The 13107-nt window shown below is 40.8% G+C and overlaps 1 protein-coding gene across 5 annotated transcripts in view; it reads right to left on the bottom strand.

Moving 5' to 3' along the window:
• The window catches only part of LOC146796486 (acyl-coenzyme A synthetase ACSM3, mitochondrial-like), a 411246-nt gene that overhangs the window by 74280 nt on the left and 323859 nt on the right, over positions 1 to 13107 (bottom strand). For all 5 annotated transcript variants that reach the window (XM_085629088.1, XM_085629091.1, XM_085629092.1 and 2 more), the window contains exons 9-10: positions 10878 to 10958; positions 10438 to 10539 (exon numbers count right to left, since the gene is read on the bottom strand). In XM_085629088.1, the coding sequence (XP_085485214.1) occupies positions 10438 to 10539; positions 10878 to 10958 (183 nt within the window). The remainder of the gene's footprint in view (positions 1 to 10437; positions 10540 to 10877; positions 10959 to 13107) is intronic.

Raw genomic sequence — 13107 nt, 5'->3', positions numbered from 1 at the left:
AGTGGTGTCATTTCCGTTGGAGCCCTTTGCCACCCTAGGTATTTCAGGGAAGCGTTCCAGACCTTTATAAATGTAAGTGTGTGCGGCGACAGAGCTTTGGCTTTCCCTGGATTGTATAGGAGATGTGGGTATCCTCCCTCTTCCATGCTGTCTCCGTCAACGCGATATGCCGGGTCTGCCCTATCCCCAAACACCCAGTCATTGACGCATACTAACTGCGAGGCCCAATAGTACAACCTAACGTTTGGAACCGCTAACCCTCCCTCATAAATCCCCTCCAGTAATTTCTTCAGAGCTATGCGTGGTAGGCCAAATTAAAGCTCTCAGCTCAGTCTCCACCCATGTAAAGAATGCATTTGGGATCTCGAAAGGGGTGTTCTGTATGGTGTAAAGAAGTCGTGGGAAGGTTATCATTTTAAATAGGGCCGCTTGACCCATTAAGGTAAGGGACAGTTTTTTCCCAACGCTTGTCGTCTGTTCTGAAGCGGGTCAGGCGGCCGTTCGATGTTTCTCTGATAAAAATCAAGTGAAGTCCTGGTGATATTAATTCCCAGGTATTTGAAGGCTTCGGTTTTGATGGGGATCACATATCTACTTGTAAGTGTCGGGGGTACCACCTGCCAGGGGGAAGAGCAAGTACTTCCCAATTAATACGATAACCGGGGTAATCGCCGTAGATGCGTAGAATTTGGAGCATCCTATCTATCGTTTGCCTGGGTTTCCTGGCATACAGTAGGACATCATCGACGTACAATGATATGCGCTCCAATCAACAGTAATTTAATGATAATTTAATTTAGGGTACTAGCATATTTAATAATTAAATAATAAAAATGCTACTTTTTTAGATTCTTTTAACATTAAATTATTTTAGCAATGATATACATCATGAGTGTCAAAGATTCAGGGTGGTATCCATGTGGAACAGCTCATGCAAGAAGCTTCCCTAAGAAGATGTATAGAAGACAGAAAGTTTAACACCCCTATTGCGCAACCTCTACAGTGAATAAACCTCACCTCGCTACTGAAGAGTTGTTGCATTATTATTTACTGAACTTCTATGAAAAGGCTACTCTGTTACTCCAAATCTGAAGTGGTGTCTTGATCCTGTGGATATGTGACCCTCAAATCTCTTCTGCTTTTAAAACCACAGGATTTGTTTTCTACTCTTTTGATTAACTGGGATGCACAGGAGTTGAACACATAAGCTTTGCCTAACCTAGGATCTTAACATAGATTCTACCATTCGCGGAGGATAACTTATATATCACTGTGACAAATGCATTAATCCAGTTAATACTGGATGATGGAAATTCTGTTTACCTTTCGGCCTCTGAAAAACTTCTCCTAAGGCTTCAGCTCATCCAAAACATTTCTGCCTGTGTAGTGGCAGGTATTGTCAGAAGAGTGCACATTACCCAAGTGCTTAGATTGCTTCCCTGACTCCCAGTTCATACAAGAGTCATGTTTAAGGGCATAACAATTTTGCATGTCTGTCCACACAAAATGACCGTTTTTCTTTGTCTCAAGGTTTGCACTCCATTGCCCCCCTACTCTCAGGCCAGACAAACTATTGGCCTTTTTGGCCACTGCACTAGATACTAGAATCCTTGCCTTTAACGCTCACCCAAACCAGAAGTTGCCTCCTTCAGGGGATTGGCAAGTATTTGCCTTTTTAACTTATATCGTTCTTTTCCTGTCACCTCAGAACTCTTACTATTTACTGTCTCTCATGGAGCCCAAAAATTTATTTGAATGTAGCACTTTATAAATAAAATTAACATATGTCAGATCCCATTTAAGGGGCCACAGAGTAAGTATGAGGCACTGGGTCCCATTCACAGAGGTTGGGTTGTTTGCCCCTGATATCCTGCCCTATTATGGGTCTTCATAACAGGGCAAAGTACAATCCCTTCAGAACTTCACTCTCAGTGGTAGCAATGGCGAGCAGTCACAGGATGCTCAGGGAGTTAGCGTTGGGTTGTGCAAACTCAGAACTCAAAAAACATCTAGCAGTGCAGTAACTGATTGTCCAGCTCAGTGCTTTACTTTGATAAAGAAAAGTACTTTAATACACATACAGGCACAATTACTTTACTGGCGCTTGGGCTACTTTGTCTTGGGCCATGTGCCGCTTTACCTTCTTCTGCTGGTTGTCTCTCTGCAGTACTAAGCAGGGCCCCCTTTTAAGTTGGTTGCAGGGCAGGTGCTCAAGGGGAAGATTACCCCTGATGATAGGAACTGTTTTAAAATAACTGAATGCTCGAACTGTTTCTCACCATAGCAGAGGTACTTTAGTCCTCTTTGAGCAGCCAGCGGGGACTCGCAGCACAGATCCTTCTCGTGCCCTTTGCTGGGAAGAGACACACCAACTGAAGGTTTTTCACACAATCAGCATTGATATGATAGGCACAGAGGAGATCTTCGCCCAGAAGGCCTTGCAAGCATTCGAGACTCATGCAGTCCTTCAGTTAATGACAAACCAGTTTGTGTGTGTCATGGCCATGGGCTATAGAGTTCAGCCTCGTCACATTCCTTGCAGTGGCATAACCTCACCTCGAGCAAATTAAGTTAATACTACTGTAGAATGTTTTTATTATTTTCAACACTTAAAATAAATATATAAAATTAATTTATGTTAATATTTGACATAAAAATATTTTTACTATTTTTTTGAGCTAAACAAACATTTTTGCTTTTTACTAAACTTTATCATAGGTAGGCTCCACAGTCGGGATCGAGATTTCCCTACAGTAATGTATAGGGCAAAGTGTATTCAACATTATAATAAACAAGGTAAAATGTAGCTTTCACTCTGCACTGCAACACCAGAAAGGCACCTGGACACGGGTGACAGTAATATAAAAAATTATGTTTATTTACGGATATGGCACACTTTTTAATGAAGAACAACATAAAAATGCTATAGCACTATTAGCTTAATTTTGAATTACATTTTTTAATTCATTTAAATATATTAAGTTAAATATTAATTTTTCTGAAGTTTAAATTAAAAAATAAATTCCCACCTAAAGTAAAATAAAATATTTTTTTATTATGTATGAATAATTATTAAAAGTGATTTATAGAATTAATCAAAAGTAATTTAACTATATTGTAATATAAAACTGTCACATTATTTTGTTAATTAATGGGTACCAGCATATAAAATAATTAAATAATAAGTATGTACTATTTTTAGATTTATTTTAACATTAAATCATTTTTATTAATATTTTAAACCATTTTAAATAATATAATTTCATTTACCGTTATTTCCTATAGGGTTTTCTTTTAAGTCACTTCCTCCCCTATTTTCTATTGACGGTGTTGCAGTATCAGTGGTTGGCCTTGTGTTGTGCTGATCTTACTACTGTTTGTTTCTTAGGAGTAGTAACCTACACTCAAAGATACGGCTCCACACCCTTTTTCAGGGGGTGGAGACATATAAGTCTATGCTTTTGAGTAACTTTACTTTTTATGAACAGCCAAAAGCAGTAAAGTTACTTAAAAAGTGTAAAAGTAATTTACTCACAAGTGTAAATTACCTTTGTGAATAGACCAGTTAGCCTTACTTAGTTCTTCCTAGCATTAGGGACACATTGTCCCATTTTGCCTTTCAAAAGATGCTTCACATGCAAAGTATGAGTGTGGGGGGAGGGGTTTGATGTTGTTTATAGATTATTTCTTCAAATCTTATTTTACTTAATTGCTCATCCCACTACACCAGTCCAAGACCACTACCAGCTATATAGATGACTCTAAAAAGCCTCTATAATGTCTCTCATGGAAAGTTAATGGTTATTAAGATTAGAAGGGGACTGTTGATAAGAAGGCTAAGCAATGTGAAACTGACATTCTACTACTCCAAGAAACCCACTTGATCAGGAATGACTGTAAGTGCCTTCAGCAATTCAGCTTCTCAAATGCATATCCTGCAGGATTCCACAGGGCTACAGAGGAGTTTCAATCTTGACCTTGGTGATCAATGCACTTGGAAAGACAAACTTAGACAGCACATTCTGATAACAGGGCCCATTACAATTGGCTCTGTGTATTTACCATCTCCACTCTCTCAAGCATTCCTATCTCACTTCAGTACTGCCATACTAAATGCCGCATTGGGCATCATAATTATAGGTCATGACTTTAAAGGTAGATAGATTTTTGAATAGTTTAGGGGAAGGCAGCCTATTAGCATGGTGGTTCAGTCCTGGATGAGTTGGAGGAAAGGATGGCGTGACGTGAAAGATGAAGAGCGGAGAGTAAAGGAATGTGTTGCATAGTCTGCTAGAAAATAGCAGGGTGGGTGATGTTATGAAGGTAAAAGCATCAGAGCAAAGTTATACAGGTCCCTCAGAGTTGGTTAAACTCTCCCAGAATGCATTGGAAACATTTGAAGGAAGAATTTGGAATTCAAACACCATAACTGTTTGGGAAAAACTTCATATACTCCTGGTTGATGTGGTGTGGTATGGAGGAAAAGATTCTAAGGCACCTGAGTCTGGTGTGAATGTCAAACCAAACACCCATTTCTCTGCGAGGTGGGCGAAAAGATATGGGTATCTCTGAGACCATGTTTGAGCCTTAGTTTAAATGTATATACCCGCTGAAACGTTTGTTATACAGTTAATGATTTGTTCTATTTCGTTTTGCATTTTGACAATGTGTCTTTTGTTTTCTTAAGAGAGATGTGTGGTGTCTCAGATTCTTTGAGGTCTGTGATTCTTTTAGAATGTTGAAGTATGAACAGGCCTCTGAGTTCGAAGACAGACAGTTGGTGGAAACTGATTGTGAGGTGCTCCATGGATAATAAACTCACCTTTCATCTGATGTTTTGGTGTCTTCTGTAATCACTCTTTTATACTTTCACAGTAAATCTAAGGTGATTCCTCTCCGACACATTTGTGCTTAGAAGAGGCATGGGACAAGGGTGCCTGTAGTCACACCTGCTCTTTGCTCTGGCAGTTGAACCCCTAGCTCAGTTACTCCGACAGGATACCTGCATTGCTGGCTTCAGATGGTCCAGGGAAATTGATTATAAGGTCTCCCTATACGCTGATAACCATTTGCTCTACATAAGTAATCCTAAAGGCATTCATATGGTGCGGTGGTGCTCCTCATATGGCCTTCAACAAATGATGTAAAATCGACATATGATGACTGATTAGCAATGATAGACAAAGTAATATGTGATTTTGTAAAATTGGTTTGAAGATCTGGGTTGGTCATAAAATCAATAAGCGAAGATACTGAGAGGTGCAGTGCTTTGGGGGTCAGTGCCATTAACACAGCGTCATCCGCATATAAGTGTGTGCGTAGGGGATTTTCTTTAACAGATGGAACATTGCTAGTTATCGGAACTAGGGCCGGGAGCAAATCATTATTATATAGTATAAACAAGAGTGGGGCATGCACATGCCCTCGTTGAACACCCCTGCCAATTTTAATGTCCCTAGACACATTTCCGTTTTCATTTAACCAAACTCTAGCTCTCAGATCCATAAGGAAATAAGTAAGAAAATGGACAAGGGAGGCATTCAGACCCTTAAGCAGCAGCATGTGCCATACTTTAGTTTGATTAACACAGTTGAAAGCGGTGCTTAAATACATTAATGCCATGTATAAAGGCACATGCTTTACAACAGTGCATTTGCCTATTATCAAATTCAAATTGGCACATTGCTCAATTGTCCCAATACTACTTCTAAATCCGTGCTGATGGATTCTGTTTGGGCCCACTCCTGAATTCAATTGTAGATTACACGTCCCAGGATTTTAACAGCTGTATCGATCGATGAGATTGGTCTATAGCAACTGGGATCTTCACCATTACCCTTCTTGAAAAAAGGGACAATAATAGAAGTCGCCGTGGCTGACACTACGCACATACGGGATTATCTGCAGAAGATACAGCTCCCTAGACTAGAGGAAGAGGACCTACAATCCCTAGACAGTAAGATTACGAAAGAGGAAATCATGACAGCCTTTGGCCAGTTAAAAACTGGGAAGGCTCCTGGGCCGAAAGGACTCCCCCCGGAATTCTTCAAGCAACATGCAACTCTCTTTTGCCCGCACCTCCTCCAGCTCTACCTGGAGGCACACGAGGTGGGGAGCCTCCCCAGGACTTGAGTGCTGCCACAATATCAGTAATCCCTAAGAAAGACCGACCCCCAGACTGTTGTAGCTCTTATCGTCCTATCTCACTGATTAACTTAGAGACCAAAATACTTGCCAGGGTGTTAGCAAACAGGCTCACAGGGGATGTCTCTGGTCTTATTCACAGAGACCAGTCGGGCTTCATGCCCAAAAGGTCGACAAGGCTTAATCTGAGACGGTTGCATAACTGGCTAGAAGTGGTGAGTTAGAGGGATGACCCACATTTCATTTTGTCCCTTGATGCCGAGAAGGCATTCGACACGGTACACTGGCCCTTTCTCATGTCTGTACTAGAGACGTTTGGATCACCGTCCTATACGACGGGCCTGTGGAACGGGTCAGAGTCAATGGGGTGTTATCAAGGGAATTTCCTATAGGCAGGGGCACGCGCCCGGGCTGTCCTTTATCCCCCCTGCTCTTTGCCCTGGTACTGGAACCACTCGCTTGTGTGATCCGTACGCACCCAGACATAACAGGCTTTCAGATGGATGGGGTGACAGGGTCCGACGAGCGCATATCCTTATATGCGGACGATATATTGTTGTATGTGACGCAACCGGATACCACGCTCCCAAGTATTATGAGGAGTTGTGAACTCTACGGCGCACAGGCGGGTTATAAGATTAACTGGGGAAAATCCTGCTTATATCAGACGGGTGGGGGTGACAGGTACACCATGGGTCCAAGTCAGCTTCAGATGACTCAAGAGGGCATTAAGTATTTAGGTATTTATGTAAAAACGAACGCGAAGCTAGCACTGGATCACAATTTGTACAGGGTGCTGCGAGATTTTCGTGAGGACGTGGGGCCTGCTAGGCAAGGCGGCCCTATACAAAATGATAGTGCTCCCCAAATTCCTTTACGTGCTACAAAACACTAACCAGTTGATACCAGTGGAGGTGTTCAATAGAATTGACGAAGTACTACGGACGTTCCTCTGGGACGGACGGCCGCCGAGGGTAGCATTGGCGACGTTGCAGCGTAATCAATATAATGGCGTTATCTCCTTGCCAGACCTTCGGGCGTTTTATTGGGCATCCCATCCAAAAGTAGTGAATGACTGGGAGCATATAGAGAGGGATCACCCCACATACGCTTTAGAGCTAGAATAATTCATTAACCACCCGTACACACATTACATATATGAGGGGGCTACACAGCTCCTCACGGCAACACGGATCGTCCTAGTAGCATGGAAACAGGCGGAAAGACAGTTGAAATGGGGCGGAAGGATTACTATGGGTGGGAAGTCGCCTGCCAGAAATTAGGAAGCTGCGAGGCTTTAGGAAATGGGACCTGTTGGGCATTTCACAACTTAAAGACAAACTACACCATAAAGAGTTAGTCACTTTTGCACGTCTGCACGTCTACAGACGGAATATGACATGAACTCGACTCAATACGACAAATATTTACAATTGAAAAATGCCTGGCGGGCGCAAGGCTTAGATACTGATGATATCCCCGAATACGCACCCTTAGAGGGACGACTCTTGATGGGAGAGATAGCAGAAAAAGCAGTCTCCTGGATGTATAGAACAATCATAAACGACAAACCAGATACATTACAGAAGCTGCGAAGGAGATGGGAATCGGAGATGGGGGAGATGGATGATTTGGACTGGGAGATGGCATTGATGCATCCCCGCGAAGTAGCCATCAGATCGCGCCTCAGGCTAATTCAATACAAATATTTACTCAGGGCATACTACGATAGAGCGCGGTTGCACCGCATTGGAAGGGCTGAAACACCCACATGCTTGCGTTGTCTAGGGTCGGAAGGTACATTTTATCATACGGTTTGGGAGTGCTCCGAGATTCAAAGGTATTGGATGACTGATGGGGAAGATGAAGAGTGTCCTGGGGGCAGAGATCCCACTCACCCCCTCGTTTCTCCTATTGGGAATATCCACAGATATTGACCTCCCTAAGCCTGGGTTGGTCCTGCTGCAGCTGGAGTTGGTGGTCGCAAAACGGGACATAGCCAGGAAATGGGGGACCGCTGAGGGACCATCTCTTGTTGAGTGGAGAAAGAGCATGGACATGTATATGCTAGGTGAGAAGACAACATACAAGGCACGGGGCTGCCCCAAAAAGTTTTGGAAAATATGGAAGCCTTGGCTTGCACACTATGGACTCTCGCTCTCTGACTCACAATGATTACACAAGGCCCGATATGTGGTTGGAGGGGTGGGACGGGATGCGCAATAATGCTCCGACATATGATAGCATTGTTTGATTCCTCTTTACTGCTGATTGGACACGCTGCTGCTGTTTATTGGAAAATGCCTATGTATCTAATTGGTGTTCATTGTTGTTGTTTTGCAATGAGAGAAAATGTCAATAAAAATATCTATAAAAAAAAAATAATAGAAGTCGCCAAGAATCTGGAACATCTGTATATGCTAGGTTATTAAACACATTAGTTAAGATGGGGTACCAACGTTGGATATTAAGTTTGAATAAGTTGATTGGTATGCCGTCGGGCCTCGGAGCTTTACCTCCCATGCTTTGTATAAGGGCTTCTTCCACCTCATCCACTGTCACCCTAACTTCCGTTAGTATCCTACTATGTATAGCAAAGATATCCTTGATTGGGGGACCACATAAACCTTGCTAAGATGATCTTCTCAGGATTCACTAGTAATATGGCTGGAGATTGGGGGAACTGTCAGACTTTTACATCTCATATCGCAACAGCATCTATCTGGGCCTCCAAAAGAAACCTTTTCTAGCCTTCAGTCTATGTAGAATGCACTTTCAGACCTTTGCTCTTGTTTACCAGATATGACTGCATTTCCTTGAATTAAAGTTACTCCATTGTTTACCTGTGACCAACAATTTAAACTAAAAGCGATATGTGTGCTTTATCACGCCTATTATTATGTCGACTACGGGCGTCAATAAGGGTTTGGAGGAGTGGGAGCCCCACCCTAATTCAGCACTGATCCCATCCACCAAAATCCAAATTCCCCCACTCGATTTAGAGCCAGGGAAAACACAAGGTGTACTCGAAGAGAGCCTATGCTGGCTCTGTCGCTTTAAACCTCTGACCTGGTGGCCCGTCTGCCAAAGGGCACAAGGTCACACTGTTAACTGAAAGTAGGACAGCACTCATTTTTTCCAGCCCATGTCCGGCAATGGGTAGGGAAAATGTTGAATGGCCACAAGCACCAGGTGAACACTCTCTGCACTTTTTGGGACATTTATGTTTTTGTTTGGAGAAAAAGAAAAAACCTGCTTAGGGAGTTCATTTTCTCTGAACAAAAATGGCTGCTGATTGGGAGCCTTAAACTTGGCGCACACTTGGCAAATCTTCAGTGCTGTGAAGGGCGCCAGCGTGGCAGGGCCTCCTTCACAGCACTCAGATGGTCAACGAACAGACAGGGATCTCTGAATAGGGTGGATGGCCCTCCGCCTCTTGACCAACAGAGGGCTGACCAGCACAGCCTAAATAAATCCCTATCTCACTACCTTCTCATCCTGAGTTCACTATTCGGCTATTTAGAACAGTGGCAATTATTTTTGAATTTGATCAGTATTGCTTTGTGCCTTCCTGGGAGGAAAATAATATTTAGCTCCATGTGCTAATAAAAAGTTCATTGGTCAATCAATGAAAACCCTGACGCATTCTGCACCAACCATTCTTTGAAGTGGCAAGAGACCTCAGGTGAAAGGGTACAAAGGCAATGGGATGAATAAAGTCAGAATGGGAAGCTTCAACAACATCTGTGATGAAGACGGGCTTTCACTCTCTTAACAGACAATTAAAGGTCTCTGACACAACGACAAAGAGAGCAAACACATTTTTTTTACAATTAGGTTTCACCATTTCTCTCTAGATATGTGCCATATGTTTGCAGGTGAATATAACCCTTCCTATCACTCTGTAAAAACCAAATATTATATTGGTAAAGTAGAAGCTTACTCTTGTAATGCTTGACTTTGGTTTTGAATTTTCATTCAAGGAAGTCTCGGTACTGAGAAAAATATTGCGACTAAAGTTAGTGTTAAGTTGAGATTGGACAGCACTAATTCATGTATTTCGACATAATCGACATACATTATAGTCATTTTATTTCTTATTTCTTTATAATAACTTCCAAGCCACAGTCAATATTTTACTGTATAAAATAATATTCATGTTTTCTTAAAACAAGACATTGCAACCTTCTATGCTTTGCAAGGGTGAAGTATATAATAAACTTTAAACTTGTAGTTTGTACTTTAGAGCAGTTTTATGATATTTGACTTTTTTTTTAAAAACTGTTTCCTTACTATGTACTGGGAGAAAAGAGAAAAGGGCCTTTTGGGTTTCACTCTGATTGCGATGTCTCCCTCCTTTCCCGGTGGCAGTATGTTCTCGTTTTCATCAATGATCTGTAATAAAAGAAAAGATAATTCATGACACCCATTTTCTCTGAAAGATTCCTGCCCCATATTCTTAAATCCTGGTTAAATGCAGGGGCACAATAACACCAGATGCAGACCAGGTATTCTTCTGCGCTGCCACTCCATGTCACCTTTTGAACAGCTACAGTGGAGTCACTGCTGCAGCAGGCTTCTTTAGTTCCTTGCCACAACTGGAATTGGAGGTTAGGAGTAACCTCACACCTCTATTGAATCGCAGGTGTTTACAGTTCCTCTCACTGAGCCACAAAGCTTCAATAAATATTTCTGAGTGTATATGGCAAAAACAAATGTGCTTTGGATCCTACCTGTACATCATAAACTGGCGCTGGCTTTCCCATAGAGCCTGGCTTAATTTTCATTCCCTTGAAAGTCCCACAAACTAGCACCTGTATTAAAAACAAAGAAAAGACATTTGAACTTTGACACTCCAGCAATGGAAGTTAAAAATAAAAGTGTGCTGTAGAAACACTCCAACATAAAAGGTGAGCCCCTGGAATTTGAAAAAGAGTTTGTTTGTAAAGCACTGAATTTGCCACTCTATGGTCCCTGTGCAGTATTAGGAATTCTGAAGTTGAAAAAGACTCGGTCAAGATACTCTAAATATTTAAAAAAACACATCAAATTTCACCACAAATCTTTTTACTACCAGCACTGGAAGGAAAGGGGAATTTTTTATATACATCAATTGATAGTTAACAATTCGATTTTACCCTTTCCCCAACTACGAGAGCAATTTAATCTCCCAGACTTTTGCATCCAGCAATATAATACATTATCACATGCTCTCCAAAACTTGTTACAAAATTTCAATTCCATTCCCATTCCTATTTCATACACACCTATTACACCTTTGTTTCAAATCTCTTATGACCCAACTCCCAGTGCCTCCTTTATATATAAAACCCTATCCTTATCTACTTGTGCTCGGAGTAAATCTCCTATCGAATTAGCTTGGGAACAGGAATTATTTCAATCGCTTTCTGTTCCTCAATGGGATTGATTGTGGCAAAACAAATTCAAAACGTCTAAAGCTGCTAACATTACACAATCTTTATATTTTATTTTTAACAGAGTTGTAATTACTCCCCTCTTTTAACACAAAATTGACCATTCTATATCACCATTATGTTGGTCCTGTCTTTCTTCTGAAGGATCATTGATACATTTACTTTACTATTGTCCCAAGGTTTATGACTTTTGGAAAGCTATATGGTCGAAATGTGCTTTGATTTTTTCATGTGATGTTACATTTGCTATTCACAATATATTTTTAGGCACTTCATCTCCTGATTTTGATCAAATCCCTTCAAAAACTATTTTACTTGACCTTTTTATTGCTGTTGCTTTCAAAGTTATATTAACATGTTGGAAAGACAATTCTAAATTATCCTTTTTGCATTGGTGGAATTTAATTTGTGATGAACATAGAATTGCCTCTATCTCTCACTCTTCTATTCATCTAAAGATTACGTCAGATTTACTATGGTTACCCTTCACTACATTTCTGTCCTCACACTCACCTGTCTTATAATACCCACTTTTTATCTATTCATTTTTCTTTCTTTTCTTTCTTTCTCTTCTCCACTTCTTTCGTCTATTCTCTTTTTCTTTTCCCTTCATCTATTTCTTTTCTATAAAAACAAAATAAATACAACATATCCTTTTCTTTTTTCCTCTAGAACACATTACTGTATTCCGATATTATGATTTTTTCTTTGTTATCCTCATTACTTGTCTTTTCTTATAAGATTGTTTTTTATTATAGTATTGACATACCGTTCTTTTTTAGTATTCTTGTTCAAATAGATTGTATTAACCTCTGTTTTATCTCATGTTCTATATCCTCTGAATTCTGTAATGTTTTTAAATATGTGTTCATTCTCTTAATAAAAACTATTTAACAATGAAGATACTCTAGCTAGTGATGGCGATTAATGATGATGATTCATTTGTGATCTTTGCTTCAATCAATCTTGCCTTCTTCCAGGGTGTTCGCCTCTTAATAGCTGTATAGTTTTACACCATTTAATCAGAACATCATGTATGGATGTTCAGCCTGCTTCAGTAAACACAACCAACCATGATTTACAACAATAATTGGGCAATATATAAAATGCATGAACATGGAAAGGAAGAAACAGCCTGATGTAGTAGTTACGCTCCTTAAATGAGATGACATCCCATCACACCCATAAACTAATGAGTGTCTGTAATCTTGGTTTTACACTTTGGCCCCAGCCTCACACTAATTCACTGTGACATACTAATAGAGAAACCCCTCATAGTGACAGCAGGACTACTGTACCAGCCCGGGTTGTGACCTGTGTATCATGGTTGTGGCAACATATTATTTTTCTAGTGATTACAGTCTCACCAGGATTTTTTTACCTGTGTCATGTCAGTATTAGCCTACTGGCCCATTCACCCAAAGTTTCCACTGCTCACAGTGAATACGGAATCCTAGCGCCAAGATCCCGTGCGCTTGAAATGTGAGTGCCTGCAAGAGGAGTTGGTATGCAGTACATGAATGTCTGA

The sequence above is a fragment of the Triturus cristatus genome, chromosome 10, assembly GCF_964204655.1.
Source record: "Triturus cristatus chromosome 10, aTriCri1.1, whole genome shotgun sequence".
Lineage (NCBI taxonomy): Eukaryota > Metazoa > Chordata > Amphibia > Caudata > Salamandridae > Triturus > Triturus cristatus.
This window is presented reverse-complemented; position numbering and strand designations above follow the sequence as displayed.